Below are 18,938 nucleotides of genomic sequence, written 5' to 3'. Positions count from 1 at the left end.
TATATGGAAATAATTATCATCAATAATACTATATATGATGGCATGTTAGCATCAATGGGTAACAAAAAAATGGTTAAAATCAATCGACAAACAATTGAAGCTAGTTTGACAAATAAGAATTTCTGTTCCAAACCATTTATATGACAGAAAGTATTCACATAAAAATATATATTTTATGAAAATCTGTTGATTTTAAGATTTAAGCATTATCATATTTCTTCTTCTATAGCTAGTTTCAATTCATCATTGTTCATGAAAAACAATGCTCTTCTATAGCTAGTTTCTATCCCTCTCACTGTGAACCTTGCTATTGTTTTTAGCTTTCACACCAGGCACACCTAATTTCACTTATATTCCCAGTTTCCTGGACTTTCTGCATTCTCACTCCTGAGGACGATCAAAGTGTATTGATCGAAATGTCAAAAAACTCAACAGTTCTTTTCAGAACTAAATATACTTGGTGTAACGCAAACTATATATCAACATTATCATTTTTCCTATTATCATAATTAACACAGTAAAAAAAGCTAAGCACCTCTATTGTACTCTTTGTTGTGTTTATCACCTTGAACTGTTCCAATTTCCCTCTCAGTTCCAGGCTCATTGAAAAATGGATCAGATACCAGTATGAGCGACTGGATGGATACTAGAATTTGAAGAATCGTTGACGTTTCATTCCACTGCTCCCCGGAGAAACCCTCCCATGTTCCAAGCAATGAAAGACATACCCTGCCGCTACTGCAGTTTACAAGAAGTAGATAGATAAATGATTATAAAATTGTTACTATGAAATCAGAAATTACAGTAGTAGATACAATGATACTAGCATAAACAGGTAAACACAAATAATGAATGATTTGAATGGGAATAATTATTTTCATCATGTTGATATAAAGTTTACGATACACCACGTATATTTAGTTCTGAAAAGAACTGTTGAGTTTCTTCAAGTATGTTGATCGAAACGTTGAGAAACTCAACAGTTCTTTTCAGAATTAAAGCCTGTTTTCCTGTCGACGTTATTCGACGCTATTGTCGTTGATCATTAACAACAACAACGATCGTCAAATAACGTCGACAGGAAAACAGGCTTAAATATACATGGTGTACCGTAAATTTTATATCAACATTTGATAATGATTAAGATGGCATTCATGTATTGTTTAGATGTATTTACAATACAATGATTCAATATTTTCAAGCGTCAATTTGACATTTTTGCCCTGTTAGCAAAATGTAGCAGAATTCAACATGGTAACACTACTAAGACTTCCGCAAGAAATTTTGGTCAAATGTCGTGAGGTAATTTCCCGCTTGAGTGCAAAAATGTTTGTTCTATTTGCTATCTATTTATGAATAATTATAATTACCATTATTCATCATAAGAAATATATATTACCTGTACAGATTTGGATTGAAACGAACGGTTCCTGAACCTGTTGTCTAATTTAAAAAGAAAATGAAAAGAAATTATTTAGCTGTGTTTGCTGTTTCTGTCTTTCTAAACTTTATTAATTAATTCGCTGCTTTCACTCTTGAATCAATGCTGGAGGCAGGTGAACAAGGATCAGTCTTGCAGGTCTTACATTACACACAATTCTCAAAATATTTATATATTTTATCTGTATTTTATTGTTAACCGTTTTTGGTGTTGTATTGTTTTATGTTTTAAACCTGTTAGTGGCGGTATTTATCGCTGTTGGTTTTAATTGAATAATTGAATAAAAAAATGTGTATTGTAAACCTGAACGTGCAATAACTACCATTAACTAATACTGAACAGCACATAATTAACCAATCAAATGGTAAAGATAGGTGTGTTATAACATTGTTTATTGTTTTTATAGTATTATTTTAAAGAAACAAAATAAATGTATAAAAAAACATGTCAAAAAATACTTTTTTTTATCACTATATGCTGATTAACAACACCTTTGTTTATGGGAAATGACTGTTTTATCTAAGTTCTATTTACTTGTATTGTTCTTATGTAAAAGGGTCCTACAAAAAAAACCCCAAGCTACAGATTTTTTAATGCAGGATCCTTGTTATCAGTTGTATTGCAATTATGATGTAATTGATGACTACATAAATGTGGAATAAATGAAATAAAGACGTGTTGAGCATGTGACAATAGTAATTTGTAACTAGAATTTAATTCGTCACTTTGACGAATTATAGGTGATCATTTTATCATTTTACTGAAATTAATTTTTTTTACATGCACGTACGTTATCATACGATCAGAAAATGTTGATGTATGACGTCCTATTATATGCTTATAGTACTGAGTTGTGCCTATTATATGCCATATACAATATGTACATATATTTAATGTATATCATATACAGTGTAGCATAGGTGAAATTACGGGACACACATCATGTTCTAATTTTTTGTTATGATAGAATTATCAAAATAAACTCGATGATGACAATTTCGAAAGATAATGAATTGAGCAAATAAATATAAGAATTGGAAGAGAATTTGGCACGTAGAAGCGCTGTGCGCGCTCTTTGAAATTTGTATAACTTTGACGAAAAAGATTAAAAAACTACTTTTTAACTTCAACTGGCCATATGTTAACGTCACAACATCCGATATGCTTGATTTTTATATGATTTAATATCTACATTTCATCAGCTTTCATAATAAATTATAATCATCAAGGTAACCTTAAATTCTGAAGAGCTGTAAGATATTCAAATTTACGGCGAAGGTGAAATTACACGACCTACGTTATTCAAGTTTTTACGCGTGATGATGTCGTCAAAAGTCCTGAGAAAGTCAATTAATTGAGCAATCACATACTAAAATTTGAGCGAAAATCGGGCACAAAATAACAGATATGCGTTCCATTGAATGTGATAAAATATGACTAAAAAGAAAAAAAACTTTATTTTAAATTTAAGTGGCCATTTGATGACGTAATAACATTTTATACGTAAAATATGTACATGAATTCATATCTACAACTCAATAGCTTCCAGAATAAGTTAAAAAATTTGGGGGTCATCGTGCATTCTGAAGAAATATTTTCATTTAAAAAATGCCTAATTTTTCACCATTTTCAGCACTTTGATGCAATTAATTTGCGCATTTTGTCATTTTTAACCTGCTCGTATAGCGTTATTTTAAATCGGAACTGACTCAAATTTGGTGAATGTACTAAGGATGGTGAGTAGAATGCGATTTGTACAAAAAAAATCGTATTTTTACGCTTTTTAATATCGCGCGCGCAAAAACGTGTTTTTGCGCAGTAATTTTTTTAAACACACAAATGGTCAAACTTAATTTTGAGCTTTATAAATTTTTAACTCGCGATTTCACGCGCATGACCCTACGTGCTCGTGCGTTTTTATTTGCTAATATTTTTACCCTTGACCTGAAGTTTACGTGTTGTGAATTTCGTTAATATGTGATAATGAATTATGGAGATATGATTGATAATGTGATTTCACAAAATGGCGTATAAATGACTTCACGGATTAGTGATCACGCTGAAAAGCTTATTAGGACTAAGTTAAAGTATTTGAAAGACATTGTGAAATTTTGGTAATCATTAACATTAAACTTTTTGAGATATTTGTTACACAAAATCTGTACAGAGAGAAATAAAGAAGAATCATAAGAATAAAGATTTTATACAATAACAATAGGTGATCATTTTATTCTAAATGAGCACCTAATTATTTTGCCAAACTTACAAGAATAGTAACCATTGGAGGAGCCTTTGGGTAACTTGGAGGAAAAAAGATATCAAATACAAAGCAGCCACCTGAATATGGAGTACCTTCTGGCCTACAATGAAAATAACAGTTTTAATTTAAAACACTGTCATAGCTACACACTAATTGAATGGCCTACAAAAACATTGTATTATAATTATAATAACATATTATTATAGAAATATACTAAAGAAGCTTTTAACATTTGATTTAAATGGCAGGAATATACAATGTTCTCCAGTTTTAAAGAACACAGAACTGCGCCATTGAGGTTGATAACAACACACATTATCTTTCAACAAAACAAACAATACTAGCTACTATCTATTATTCAATATGTTAATACGAAAACCACATTGTATACACACCCAGTAATTAGGGCTCTCATGAGGTTGATTTTTTCTTCATCCTTAAATTGAAAAAGTTAAGATAATGCATAATGTTAGTTCAAAAACCCATAGCTGAATACAAAAATGTGTACAAAATTGAAGGTTTTTCATGGTCATAATATGAAATTAGCCAAGTATAACTCAGTCTTCAATCTTGAATATAATAAAAAATATTGCTACTTTAAATATATATAAATAATAATAATAAAGAGAAGAAAAAAACAGTAACAATGTTTGTAACTTTCTGTGGTTGAAATAAATTACAATTGTAATAGTACAATGCATATGGTTTGGTAGTTTTTTTGAAAAAAAAAAATTAAAATAATTAATTGAAGTTGAACTTACAGATCTCACAAATATTGTGGATGACAATGAAAATGGTAATGATGATGATAATGTTGAAAGTTCTTGAGCAATTCGGAAAATCTGAGATGGAAGTGGTTTGGCAATCTTTTGTGTATTCGAATAGAGACTACGGCCAGCACCTGTTGCTGTTGAAATAATCAAGCAAACATTTTTTTTCAAAATGTATAAGAAATGTAAACTTATATAAAGGAATGTAATTAGTTTGTAATAGGAACAGGTAGTTAATAAAAATTGAACTATTTATGGTTTTTCTGGTCACATGTAAAAATAATTGTGGTAAAGTAGAAATTAAGAATTCTCATGCTTTGACAATCGGCATATTATTGTCTACACTATCAAACAAAAAGTGTGATGTGCCCAAATATGGTGGTGATGTGCCCAAATATGGTAGTGATATGACATCATCATGTCTATATATGGGCACATCACATTTGTTTGTCACATTTGTTTGATAGTGTAGACAGAGCTTTACAAATGTTATGATCAATTTAGAGAGACTTACTTGCAAATGTAAACTGCATAAACTGTAGACAATGTAAGTGCTGGTAATACAACTCCTCTATGTTACCATTAATAGAACCCTGCAAAAAATATACATTTATTTAGTGTGTTCATTTTGCTTTCTTTATCAAACATGTGTTCTCAAATATTTTACGAATTGAAATGTCAATTGGGATATTTTTATTAGTGACAACTTACATTATAACCTTACCTTCTTTTAAAAAAAATACTTAATCAATATTTATTAGATATTTAATAAGTTTGCTCCTATGGAATTTATATCTTTGTTAACAACATTATGTATTTGTTCACCGTACCTACCACAAATTTCAGATTACTAGTTTCAATATAAGAAACTATGTGACAAAACAAGACAATCATGTAGATGCACTCAAGCAGTTTAACCGCAGATATTTTTAAGTATTTGAAAAATAAAAGATTGTTCCTTTTTTTCCAAATTTTATTATTTAAATTCAATTTATAAGTTGATTTTAATGGCATACCTCATCAGAACTAGTGGATGCATCACCACATGCACCATTACAACAGGGACTACTGTCACTTGTCAAGACATTTTCCATTGAGTCTTGTGTGCTTTCTGCATCAGCGCTAGACGGAGAGTCATCTTTTACCGCAATTGTAATTGCGTCTTGTAATTTTGTGCGAACCAGGTGTGAAACACAGAGAAATTGTCTATAAAATTAATGATAAACAAACAACATTTTTAAATTTATCTGTATACATGATTAATTTTTGTAAATTGTTGAACCTGATAATAATATTATTATTAAAGATGTATTGTCCCCCTGAAAAATAATTTTTTACAATTTTTTTTGTTGAATATGCCATTTTAATGTCACATAATAGTTATTGACTTCGACCAAAAATTGGATCGGAAAAAAATGGAATTTAAAGCAAAAAATTGTCAAATTGGCTACTACCAGCCAATGGATTTTTGGTTGAATTTAACCATTTATCATGTTATTTTATAATTGAAACATTATTTTTTTTCAATGGAAGTGATTAACTTTAATATTAAAACTGCACAATAACCTATTCAAAGTCTGGTTTAATTAATCTTCATTTTTCATGTTTTTGGGGGACAATACATCTTTAATGTACGCCTTATTGATGGCAATTCTTCTGTTAATTTACAAGACCTAGGCCTAAGTGAATATTGTATTGCCAAGGAATCATTAATTAGTAATTATCTGTATTATTATTCTTCGCAAGGCAAGGCTTATTTACATAAAGGAGGCCTAGCTACCTAATCCAGCTACTAGCTACTTGTGTTGTTGGCTATATAATATAACAGATATCGCCTTTTATATCGGTAAAATATAAGATTTGACATCACTGAGGAATGATATTTTGCACGAGGGAATATATATTTCCTGAAGTGCCAGCTGAGGGAAATATAATTCTCGAGAGCAAAATATCATTCCCGATTATTACCTCTAAGCATGCAATCTGTATATTATTAAATGTATGTATGTTTTATGATGAATTAATATACTTAAATTGAAAAACATGACAATTTAAATTAATATAAACACATTGCATGATGATTACATGATAAAGTAAAATATAAAAATATTTAAAATATATTATTTCTGAAATTCTAAACTACATTAATGTATCAGTTAAACAAATTTCATGTACATATACACACACCTTGCTAACGTTTCACCAGCGACCGTTGTGTTGTAGTTTTCCATCAGTAACTCCTCCTCACTCTTTTCTTTCATTTCCTCAGAGTCCACCATTCCGCATGATATTGCCATCATAAGGAGCGATGGTTTGGATCCTTGTTCCACTTTCATTCTTTTGGAGTCTTGATCCTTTGGAATACTGCCATTGCCGATTTTATCCACATGTTGAAGGACCCCTGAAGCCTATAAAATTAAATTTCAAATTAAATGTTTCGAAAACTAAAGTTGATGTTGTATTACATGTTTTATATTCAATACTATCTCAGGACCCCATGACAGACCAGTTTTTTGGATTGATTAAACCATAAGAAAAATAGATTATAAACACATGAAATAGAATTCTTTTCGTACTCATACTTACACTGTTTTCTAGTACTGATAAATGCTGGCTGATAGATTTGTGTTGATTCGGTAAGTTGCCCAAAAGTCCTACTAATTTTGGTTTTAATGCTAAAAATGAAAAAAATGAACAACATATTCGCCAAACGTTAAGCTTCTTTCCGAACGTGCAGTGCAAATATTGTGTTGCAAATAATAGTTGTAATTTCTAATACAGAATGTATGATAAAATATAATTAAAATTATATCAATATAATTTTTAAAACTTACCAATTTCTTTAATTATGTCGAGTATAACTTTGTAAAGCTAAAAAGAAGATAAAAGTGAAATATTATTGTCATTATATTATTTTTATTATTAAACTTATAAAGTATATATAAAAATATAAAAAGTTAGCAAAATATTCAAACTATATATATAAAATTATCATAAAAAATAATGGACAGGACGAAAAACAAACTGAAACACTAGGGGCTCAGTGCTCAAGTACTTCATCCATGTGGCATATTGTCATTGTCATTATTATAGAAAAGATAAATAAAGATTAAAGAAAATATTTGTTTCAGATGCCTTATCTCATGGTTATTCTAACTTGGTATCAATTTGTATCTTTTTTTCTTATATTTGGTTGGTAGAGTAGTGAGATAAATGAGTATTGTAATATGTTATTTCGTTCTACATAAACTTTTTTTTTTATTTCATTGTATATTAATGACATTTTATTTCTTCAATTTGTAGAAAATTGAAATATTACACTTACAGATGTGTGTCGACATATTTCAAGTAACGACACATCCTTTAAACTGGCCTGAAAAAAAAATTGTATGCATTACATGTTTACAAGATAAAAGATACCAGAAACAACAGCAGACATGAGCTCAGGAAGGAGTGTATGTCTACTTTGGCGAGTAGGGTAAGAACATTTTGGGGAGTAGTTAGACAATTATTTTTACAAGTATCATTTGACTCAGAAATACCGGGATGGTGTCCGGCGGGGGATAGTTTAACCCTAGCTTAAGTTGTGCATGCTTCATTTACTCTCTATTCTTAATTCTGGCCCTGAAACCTTGACTCAGAAATACCGGGATGGTGTCCGGCGGGGGATAGTTTTACCTAGTTAAGCATAGTTAAGCTTAGTTACATTTTTTTTCACATTATTGATTGTCTCCATCCCCGAAACCTCGACTAAGAAATACCGGAATGGTGTCCGGCGGGGGATAGTTTATTACCATTAGTTAAGGTCTAATGTAAAGCACCTAGAGGGGTCAGTGATCCATTAGGCGCTATATAAATACTGTTTATTATTATTATTATTAAAGGCACATCCTTTATAAACAAGTCACTATTGGCTAAAGAACTTGGTCAACCAATGACTAGGCTATAATGAATTCATTACACAAATGCTTGTTCCATTAATATATTTCTTCCTAAAGCGTGGTTCCCACTAGAATGCAAAGCAGTGATGTATCGACGCAAAGTGTTGTATTGCGTAACCACAAGTGGAAACCGACGACGCAACAGTGCTGTAAACATCGAAGGTTTGATTTCACGCAGACAGGGGCAAACACAATTATTAGAAGGGCAAACATTAAGTTTGGTACTTCTTTACTTAATTCTGAATTTAAAGAATGGTTACCACCCCTAAGAGAAGAAACACATAAGAAATAGAAAACACAATACGATCCCCAGTGTCAAAACAGAACGATACAAATGTAGCCCCATTCCCTACCTCGTAAATATTTTAAATAATCGAGCCTAATGCAATTTACTACAATTCATATACGTGGGGCAATATTATATTATTCAATATCAGACAGTTCAAAATTTCTGTTTTAATAATTGTATTTTATTATATAATGTATATTTTAAATTGTAATTGTATGTTGTTGATAAATGGAGATGTTAATTTTAATGGTAAATGTTTTGATATTATGTATCCAATTTTTATAAATTGTCATGAGTGTTTTTTTTTAACTGCAAGAACAATTGAAATAAATAAACCTTAATATATATTTGCGTACGTTGCGTAGATTGCGTTACGTTGCGTCGCTAGTGGGAATAAAATGTTTACACTACCTCCATAAATGTTAAAAGAGCTGACCCTTCAATAATTGCATAGAGATATGTAAGTGAGACCATCTCTTTCATGTCCTGGTCGTCAGACATTTCAGATTCTAACAGTAGCTGATTGGAGCAAATGTTTCGAAGTTGAACCACTATATTGTTTAACACTACAACTATTTGTTTATCCTTTTCCTTCTGAGCAGCAATAAATGCATTTATATCCCAGCCTTATAATAGAAAAGTAATTTAAGGTAAACATTTAGTTGAATACTATATGCATATATAAGTATGACTTTAGGGTATTCATTTTAGTGATGTTTAGTATTTATTTTAAGTACATTTTTTCAAACAAACAGTAAGATATTCTTGTGTGTGCCCAAGACCTTACAAACATTGTTTACAAAAAATATTTTGTATCTTCTCAGTGTAAGGTCTTTGGTTGAAACTTACCGGGTCTATTATTATGCCCATAACCAATTCCTTTTTGCCAATATTCATTGCCCCGTCCCTAAAAGAAATGATCACAAAACATTAAAATGTTGTCTCTTATTTAAGTTAATTTGTTGTCAGTTGAAAAACATTGTGAAGTTCTCAGTTAAGTTATAATAGATAAATGAGTGCACTACTATCAATCAACATGAAATTCTCTCATCTCCGATTTGATGCGCAGACCTCCGGTAGAGTTTCCTCCACTTTACCCTTTCAGCATTCACTCTCTCTTGCCTATATAAGGTCAATATTAACCACTTTTCTGCTTTCTCAGATGATATTAAAATTGTTTCTATTTATATTGTATTGTCCGACTGTTTATATGGATATTTTCCCTTGATTGCATTGGTAACTATTAAAATTAATATTGTAGAAATTCAAAGTTTTACCTGATTTCGTGGCACTTGCTGATTTGGCCTATAGTGTACCGGCTTTGAGTTCATCATTGATAGAAACTCTTGATTTGCTCTTGGATTTATTTCACTCACCTACAGTATGAAGACACAATTTATCTATTATTTTATGTGAAATGTGATGTGCCCATATATGGACACGATGATACTTTGATAGTGTAGACAGAGCTTAAAGTAGCTTCAAGAAATTTACATTTTTATTTGCATGGTCAAAAAAGAGTTAAAAAAATCAGCTACTAAATTTTTTAATTTATTGGTTGAACATTAATGTCTTGAAAACAAAAAATTCATCTTACATGTTAACTATGTGTCTGTTAATGTGTTTATGGTTTACATTCTTAAAGCAACGGTCTACATTATCAAACTAGTTTGACCAAAAAAGTGTGATGTGCCCAAATATGGTAGTGATATGACATCATCATATCCATATACGGGCACACCACATTTGTCACATAAAGTTTGATAGTGTAGACAGAGCTTTACAAAGAAAGATTGATTCTTTTTTAATATTCTTCCAAGTCAACAGACTAGATCAAAATCTGTGGTGAAAACAGCTCCAGAAGAATTATGTTTACTTACCAATGCTAACTTGACTAAATCATGTTCTAAGTCTGTGTAAGCACCTTCCCAGTAAACCTGTGGATCATTCCTTGCACTGTCAACATCAACTCTACAAACATGAAAGAAAACAAGGCTTGATTAGATATGCCTACCATAACATAGGTTGGTGTCAGTTTATTGCACAGGTGTTTTCCTAACTCTGACCCCATTGTACGAAATGCAGTAGATTGAGAACCCTCGTGTGTGGGAATAACGTTCTCAACGCACTAATAATCTTAGTATTCAGTTAAATTCATGCTAGATTTGGGCGTATTTGAAAATAAAACAAGTCTTACACAATTCCTTGCCTAGCTTATAGAAAGGTATGCATATAATTATATAAACTATAATCACTTACCTGGCCCATTTTTCTAAATAATCCCAGATTTCCATCAACACCGTTTTCATGTCTTTAGTCGGATTCCTTAGAAGCAAAGAAAAGCAACATTTTAAAATATAGTATTATATTATATATAAATATACAAAAGATAACAGTCTACTCTTAAGACTAAGGGCTATACAATTCAATTCAATTCAATTCATCGACAACACACTAAATCAACACGGTTCTAAGTTGGCGTTGTATAAAGAAAGGCTATTTGAGGACCAGCCAGCTGGTTGGTGAGCTTTTTTAAGTAATCTTAGGGGAGCAGTTACCATGAATTATAGCAGCAGACGTTTGGCTGTGACTGACCTTCCTGTTCAAAACACGGCAGTTAACGTTCATGTATGTCTGTGAAAACACGCATATAAATAGTAGGCGTGTAAAGTAAGAAGGGTTTTGTATAAACATAACCTTAGTTAATGTCCATACACGTGAGGTTTATTGAGTAAAATCAAAGCTCACCAATATGATAGCTTTAACATGTCCAAGTTTGTAACACGTTGCATCATTGAATCCTAAAAAGAAGTCAAATATCTGATAAATGACAATTCTATAAGAAACAATTCTCGCAAAATTTTCAACCATTTATTTGATAGAAATGACACATTCAGATTCTTTAATGATTCAGTTTCTAATTAGAAAGTTTAGCAATTATTTGGGGTTTTAGTGTGACATTTTAAGATATTTTGCTTATAAACAATAAATACCTCAATATAGTTATTTGCTTTATATACCTTTAGTTGAAAAATAATATATTGAATGTCTCTGAAATTGTGTTTAAAGCTCTGTCTACACCAATCAAAAATAGTTTGACAAAAAAAGTGTGATGTGCTCAAATATGGTAGTGATATGCCCAATATGGTAGTGTTATCATGTCCATATACTGTACATGGGAACATCACATTTTGTTGTCACACAAAGTTTGATAGTGTAGACAGAGCTTTAGGCATGTCTGTGTATTTTAGAAAGTATCATTTATAGTATAAATCAAAGTACAGTACTGGCCATATTTGACTGCTTTCCAAACAGTAATTTTTACTGTACTTTCTTTTAGTCACAATGTGTTATGAACAAGTTATGAAATATTTAGTGAACTCTAACCTGTAATTTTGGCCTGATGACCTTGACTAATGGAGGGTAGAAAGGGTAAAGGCCAATGGTGAATTCCAATTGCAGTTCAATGTAGTTGTATCCAAACTTTAAATTTATTTCTTTCAAATCTGCAGCAATATCACTGGGAAAAAATATTGTTAAAAAGATATAATGTTATTAATTCAATTCAAATTTATTTAAAGAGTAGCTCCAGGTCTACAATTTCTACAAAATGAAAAAGTGGCTAATTTCATGATGCTTATTCAGCTTTTGGCTTGGTTCTTATTAGGAGGCAATGTTCTTGTGTTGTGTCCTAGTGGAAACCAAGCTTTCCAGAAGAAGAACAATAAGCAGGGATATTACCAATGTTGTTCTAGAAATACCAGAACCTATTTTTAATTACAATTATGAGCAAGCTCACATTTTTTTTTTATAGTTATATTATGTCTACACTATCAAACTAGTCACAAAAAAAGTGTGATGTATCCATATTTGGGCACATTGTTTTGTCGCATACAGTTTGATAGTGTAGACAGAGCTTTAGAAATATAAAGAATTTATTATTTTTGTTTACCTGTCTTCCTTGAAATCAAACAGTTTTGCATGCCATTTGTAAATATTGTCTTTAATTGGGTCAGCAGAGAACTTTAGTTCCTAAAAATATCAAAATTATGGTGACGTTATGTGACTACCAAGATTGGTCAGTGTATTTCATTTCATTTATTTTGTTTCCATAAAAATGCAATTTACACAACGTGGAAAAAGAACAAGAACAAGAATCACACATAACCAGGCAGAGATGATGTATTTTTGTGGAACTAAATATCCTAGGCAATGTTCTATAGAAACAAAGTATTACTATTAGAACAAAGACTGTGCCTGATCTTGTATTATGGACACTTAAGCATGGTTCCCACTAGAACGCAACGTAATGTATCGATGCAAAGTGTTGTATTGTGCAATCACAAGTGGGAACCAACAACGTAACAGTGCTGCAAACATCGCTACGGGAAATCAAATCAGTTTGCTTTCACGCAACAACGCAAGGCAAAATAACAGCGCGTACTCAAAGGTACATGGGGTGAACCAGGTCAAAGTCTACGGCATGCTAACATTGACGCGCAACAAGCAGGTTTGATTTCACACAGGCGGGGGCAAACACAATTATTTGAAGGGCATTTGCTTATGTTGCGTTACGTTGCGTCGCTAGTGGGAATCAAGCTTTAAACACGGAAAAAGACGAGTTAAAAAAAGACTAAATACTGTATGCTAGGGTTTGTGTAAGACATCCTCAACTCATTTTGCAGTCTTCACAGAGTGAATAAGAATATAATGCAGGCAGGCAAAGTCTAAATAAATAAGTATCTGACCTTTGACTCTAGAATGGAGATGAGATCATTAGCAAGAACTCCTGAAGCAGCTCTAGTGCTGAATATCTGTCTAGTACCTTGACTATCACATTTACCTGCATTAAAATAATTGAATATAAAAAATGATATAGTATATTAATCAATTAATATATGTAATAGATCTCATTAGGAGTTTTTGCACACAGTGAAATCGCTGTACAATCTTGGCGATTACAAAGAAGTTTTCCCATGCAATAGAACTAATATTGAACGGCGGCACATGATACGAAACTAACCCATCTTAAAGCTCTACAGTGTGTCAGATTCATTCACATCACAAGATAGATCTCTGAAGAGATACTGCTATAAATATATTATTATTAATTAAAATAATAATTTGCAAAGAAAAAACGATCACATGATGAATTCAGATACTTTATAATTTAGACAAGCTGGATGTTGAATAAAACCAATGTATTTTATTTTACTGTAGAATTGGAAAAAATTTGAAATACCATGTGATACAAAACCATCCAATCAAATTACCAGGGTATATGAGTAATACACTATAGAGTTAAGCTATGTCTACACTATCAAACTTTTGCCAAAATATGGTAGTGATATTCCTAAATGTGGTAGTGATATTCCTAAATGTGGTAGTGATATGATATCATCATGTACATATATAGGCACATCACATTGTTTTCTCACATAAAGTTTGATAGTGTAAACAGAGCTTAACATACCTGGAGTTAAGTGTGGAGCTTTTGAAGATGATGGCATTGTAATCAAACTGTTGTGAATCGGTGAAGCATTTAAACTGGATGGTTGCTTTTTCATTGCTTCTCGTATTTCTGTTTCCTTTGTTGCCCAATTTTTCTATTTTAAAAGACAATCTCATACAAATTTGTAATCTTTTACAATAACAATGACTTAGTAAGCTAATGACTGGTATATATAATACAAGCATAAGGTCAGAGTTTGAGTCTTGGTTGGAGTGTATAGCGGATTTCTTACTTTTATTATTTTACAATTATTAATTTACAACAATATCAGGCAGTTTGAACTCTCACATTTTGCCTTTTTACATTATTTTTAAAATTTCATATGCATCCAGCGAGTAACTCGCCAATTACAGGATGGATAAACTATTTTATAAATTATCATGCTCATAAACTAAGTCTTATTTGAAAGGCTTGGGAGTGGAGTTGAAATAGCTGTGAGTTACAACCCTGGCAGTAGGTCAGGATTGACCCCTGAACCTTGGGATTGGAAGGCAAGCACGTTCACCACCAAGCAGCTCCACTACTGTTAACTGTTTATATTATGTTGTGATTCCATTTACAGAAATCATGTACATCTTTTAAAGAAAGTTTTGTAAGTATATGCTGGTATATAATTAGGTCCTGGGATATAGTTACAAAGGGGTTACAAGATGTCAATTGAGTGAATTCCAGATTAATATTTAGGTTGGGGGAAAAAACATCTCTACATTGCAGGTAGGATTTTGAGGGACTATTTAAGAAAATTTACAGTGATAACTAGAGAGCATAACCAACAAACTTACCCTCAATTTTGTTACTTGTAATTCCCATTCAGTTGTAAAGTATGAATCATCATCCAGCAAAGAAAAATCCTATTGAATTTTTAAAAAAACATATTTTTGTTTTCAAGAACTACACAATTTGAACAAAGGAAACAAATTGGTAAAAATGAAACGAGACATTTTAAGACAGCTAATTTATATACATTGTGGAAAAGGTTGGACCTACTTCGTCGGCAGTTGTTTCATCTTCAGCTGTTGTAGTTTCATCTTCGTCTTCATCCCCTTCAGTCTGGTCTAATGTCAGATCTATGATTATTGGCTTAGCAGGCAATGTAACATGCAAACTTAGTGCTTTGTCTAAGACATCAGTCAGCAAAAGTTTTCTTTTACTGTCTCTGAAAAACTAAGTCAAGAAAGATAATATGTAAAAGTGCAGCTGCTGATCTTGGAATTAAGACTGTTGCTATTACAAAATCTAAAGCGACACAAATCATCATGGTCTTAAGCTCTATCTCCAAAAGGGAGGTTTCGCAACCTTACGAATACGATAACGAAAAACGGATACGTCATACATTTGTGAAACTTTTGAGCTGATCCACATTTCATATTCGTAAAGCGTATCCGTGTTGACAAATATCACTAAAATGCCAGGTCAATTTTGATAAATAGCAGTTTTTAAAGTCCTCACTCGCTTTGATGTTATGCTAGGCCTAGGCCGCCAAGCAACACGTACCTTCGCTTCGCTAAAAATTACCGCAGTCATATTTTGGACGGCGCCCTCAATATTTCGTTGCCATGCGAAACAGATTTTTACTGGCTTACGAGAACGAATACGTGTGCGTGACGTATCCGTTTTCGTTATCGTATTCGTAAAATTGCAAAACCTCTCTACTATCAAACTAGTTTGATAAAAAAAAGTATGATGTGCCAAATATCGAAGTGATATTCTCAAATATGGTAGTGATATGACATCATCATGTCCATATATGGGCACATCACATGAAGTTTGAGGTAGACAGAGCTTTATATTCAACATTGCATACTATGATACTGATATGTTATAATTGTTCTTACTTTTTTATTTATTTTTTTATTTTTTTATTACCATATTATTATTACCTATTTTTTCAATACATTATTTACTCTTTCAATTTTATATTACCAAATTATTATTACTGTATTAATACCTCATTTAATGATTATTACTGTATTATTACTGTATTAATACCTCAATTAATGATTATTACTGTATTATTACTGTATTAATACCTCATTTAATGATTTTTTCCAGAAGAAATGATCATTTCCTGTATCAACATTGAATGTGCATCCGGAGTTGTATCTTGGATAGTCTAAAAAATTTGAAGACAATTTTATGAAACCTAAAGAAAATAATCTACTGATTATTCTAAAGTTACAGAATTATTTATTTCAGACTCAATTGTCCCCTCCCTCATCTACTGTAGGTAACTGTGTACACCTGTATGAGTTGATGATATTCAAAATCTTTTAAAAATTTAAAGGGTCTCACTCAATATGTATATTAGAGAGTTTTCAATTTTTGTGATTGGTCAGTCAGTTGACACAGTATACATTTACCAAAATATTTGCTAGCTTGCTGGGTAGTCGTGTTGCTAGTTGCGCTAAGTTGCGTTGAACTTTCAAATCGTTGAAAATAAATAACGATGATCGAGCCAGACCGCGAATATTTACACATTTTTATGCGATTGTTCATAGTTTCTTGGTTCTCGCATGCATTGCTGGGACATGCGGACATGAAGTTTTACAAAATCACGCGCAGCCGGGCCTGTATTAAAATTGAAAAGTTACGGGTTTTTTATGCTTCAACCCAGCCTAGGATATGCTTTCGCTGATATCTTAATCTAGGCTTTACACTAAAGACAAACATTGTCGCATTGTAAAAATTCAAGAATTGTCAGCGCATACATATTTTTTCACAAACTATGGCGATGTAATTTATGAACCATTTGATTGGTTAGTTTTAATGATCGTTAAACCTTGAAGTTGAACTCGGTTAAACTTCAAAACAAAAAAATAGAATATTTTAACGATTTTTAATGTTAATTTGTACCCCCTTTTCCTGTAAAATCGTTGATAAAATCATACGTAAATATTATAAAATACAAATTCATGATTCTTTTTGTCAGCAATTGTTTTGTGAATTCATTTTGTATAATTACTAGAAGTCGTTAAAAAAAAATGTCCACAATACAAATCAACAATTTTGTCAATACAATACCTTTCGGACAAAAAAGTTTGAACTCATGTTGACCAGCTAGAAGTAGATTAAGGCATACACTTCCAGATTTGTCAACTGTACTCTGAAAAAAAAATTAACACCTAAAATGTTAAGAATTCTTCAAATCTGGTTGTACGATAATACTTTAATAGAGAATGAAATATTGTATTCATATTTATGGTAAAATCTGCAATCTTGTAGCCATGCATTAAATTTACAAGGAAATATGTACAGAGTAGGCCTAGGCCTAGGCCTAGTGCATTTTATCAAGAAAGTAGGGGGATTTAAAGGCAGTTCTGTGGAAACTGTTCTGGTCTGGTTCCTGGTGGGACACGACGAAATGATGTCTCTGTGTGCTAGGACGGGGTGAGGGCCGGGAGTAGTTGAATGACACACCATCATCACTACACTAGCCTACTCTTTATCCTTTTTTTAGGCTAGCCTAGCCTAGGCTAGGCCTACTCCTGTCAAGAAGACTAGCCTAGTAGTTATTATATTGTGAGCGGAACCTGCAACAATATTTATGCACTGTGATCAATATACTTACATCAATCATTATTATGGTTTCGGTAGGATCTTTCGTGAGACCATTCCATGTCTGAAATTCTTCTTCTAACATGGACTTTTCATCCAAAGCATTCATGCAAGCAGCCATCTTCAATTTGACAGAGGAGAAAAAAAAACATGTTATCCTTGTAGCGCCCTCTTGAGACGATAAAAAATACTTAAAGACTTTGTTGGGTGTCTGAATAATAATAATAAATTACTAAACAAAAAGTAGGCCTACTTGGGACTTGTTGGGTTCTGATATTAAAATAAGTTTTTTCAATCAGTTTTAAAAGAAAACAATGTAGGATATTCCCATGAGGTAGAGCCATTCCGCCAATCGAGAGTAGGCTTAACGGATATATAATTTTTTTTTATTTGGCTCTACGCAGCAAGTTTAATAACGGCTGGTGATTCACAACAACTTTCTTTGGAAATTCCATGTGATATTTATGTAGCTATTAAACGGTAACATAAACACTCCTAAAATGATAAACAGGTTATAAATTGGACATTGGTGTGAAATTTAGCCTAAAATAACAACTTGAAACCTACTAAACACCAGATTGTGGCCAAGGATGTTATTACATTATACACTGATGAAGGGCTAGTGTTGCCCGAAAGCTCTGCTAACTTTTTTAGCTGTTTTAATCCATTGAGATCCAGCCACTGATAACTACAGCATTGTCATTTTTTCAGTATTTTGTCTTTGGATTTATATTCATTTAATTATATATAATCTTCATTTAGATACGAGACTGATACACAGTACAATTCGTTCAATCAACATTGATTGTTTTTACACAAGTTCGTGATATAACAAAATAATCAACCACCATATAAATACGAAAAAAGACAGAAAAACAAAAAAATTTAAAATAAAAATTACAGCAGAATCTCTTCCATCTGACATCCTTATATAGGGGACAAATAGCAACAACATTGTTTTCAAGAAAATGATGAAGGGTGTGCCGAAGGGGAAGGGCGTTTCCAATTTGTCCCGTCAGCTATACTTTTAAATCGCTTATCCAGATGTTATACATAGTTAATACTGAAAATGGTTTAAATGTGTCCATTGGGTATGAAAACATAGAGGTTGCCATAAAAATGCTCATTTGCATATGAGGGCTACCTGGATGGCAGAGTGTTGATGCGTTG

General features: G+C 31.9%; 1 protein-coding gene across 2 annotated transcripts; it reads right to left on the bottom strand.

Moving 5' to 3' along the window:
* Positions 1 to 651: 651 nt before the first annotated feature.
* LOC140052612 (uncharacterized) lies at positions 652 to 17,856 on the bottom strand. 2 transcript variants are annotated; one of them, XR_011845636.1, is made up of 25 exons: positions 17,782 to 17,856; positions 17,235 to 17,316; positions 16,244 to 16,326; positions 15,201 to 15,377; positions 14,996 to 15,064; positions 14,175 to 14,307; positions 13,450 to 13,544; positions 12,654 to 12,733; positions 12,089 to 12,221; positions 11,450 to 11,502; positions 10,961 to 11,026; positions 10,582 to 10,672; positions 9,979 to 10,077; positions 9,551 to 9,608; positions 9,113 to 9,327; positions 7,797 to 7,844; positions 7,306 to 7,342; positions 7,058 to 7,146; positions 6,659 to 6,879; positions 5,488 to 5,677; positions 4,986 to 5,064; positions 4,463 to 4,608; positions 3,708 to 3,801; positions 1,400 to 1,443; positions 652 to 738 (listed from the first exon to the last, which is right to left on the bottom strand). XR_011845636.1 is itself a non-coding variant. In XM_072098258.1 (23 exons), the coding sequence occupies exons 1-23, from the start codon at positions 17,851 to 17,853 to the stop codon at positions 4,060 to 4,062; spliced, it is 2,394 nt and encodes a 797-aa protein (XP_071954359.1). In that variant the 5' UTR covers positions 17,854 to 17,856; the 3' UTR covers positions 3,988 to 4,059. The 2 variants fall into 2 exon arrangements, 1 of the variants encoding a protein (XP_071954359.1); XM_072098258.1 differs by lacking the exons at positions 652 to 738; positions 1,400 to 1,443; positions 3,708 to 3,801 and adding an exon at positions 3,988 to 4,137.
* Positions 17,857 to 18,938: the final 1,082 nt, after the last annotated feature.

This window comes from Antedon mediterranea, chromosome 6 (assembly GCF_964355755.1).
Source record: "Antedon mediterranea chromosome 6, ecAntMedi1.1, whole genome shotgun sequence".
NCBI classification, from domain to species: Eukaryota; Metazoa; Echinodermata; class Crinoidea; order Comatulida; family Antedonidae; genus Antedon; species Antedon mediterranea.
Note: the sequence above shows the minus strand (reverse complement) of the source record. Positions and strands in the feature narration are given on the sequence as shown.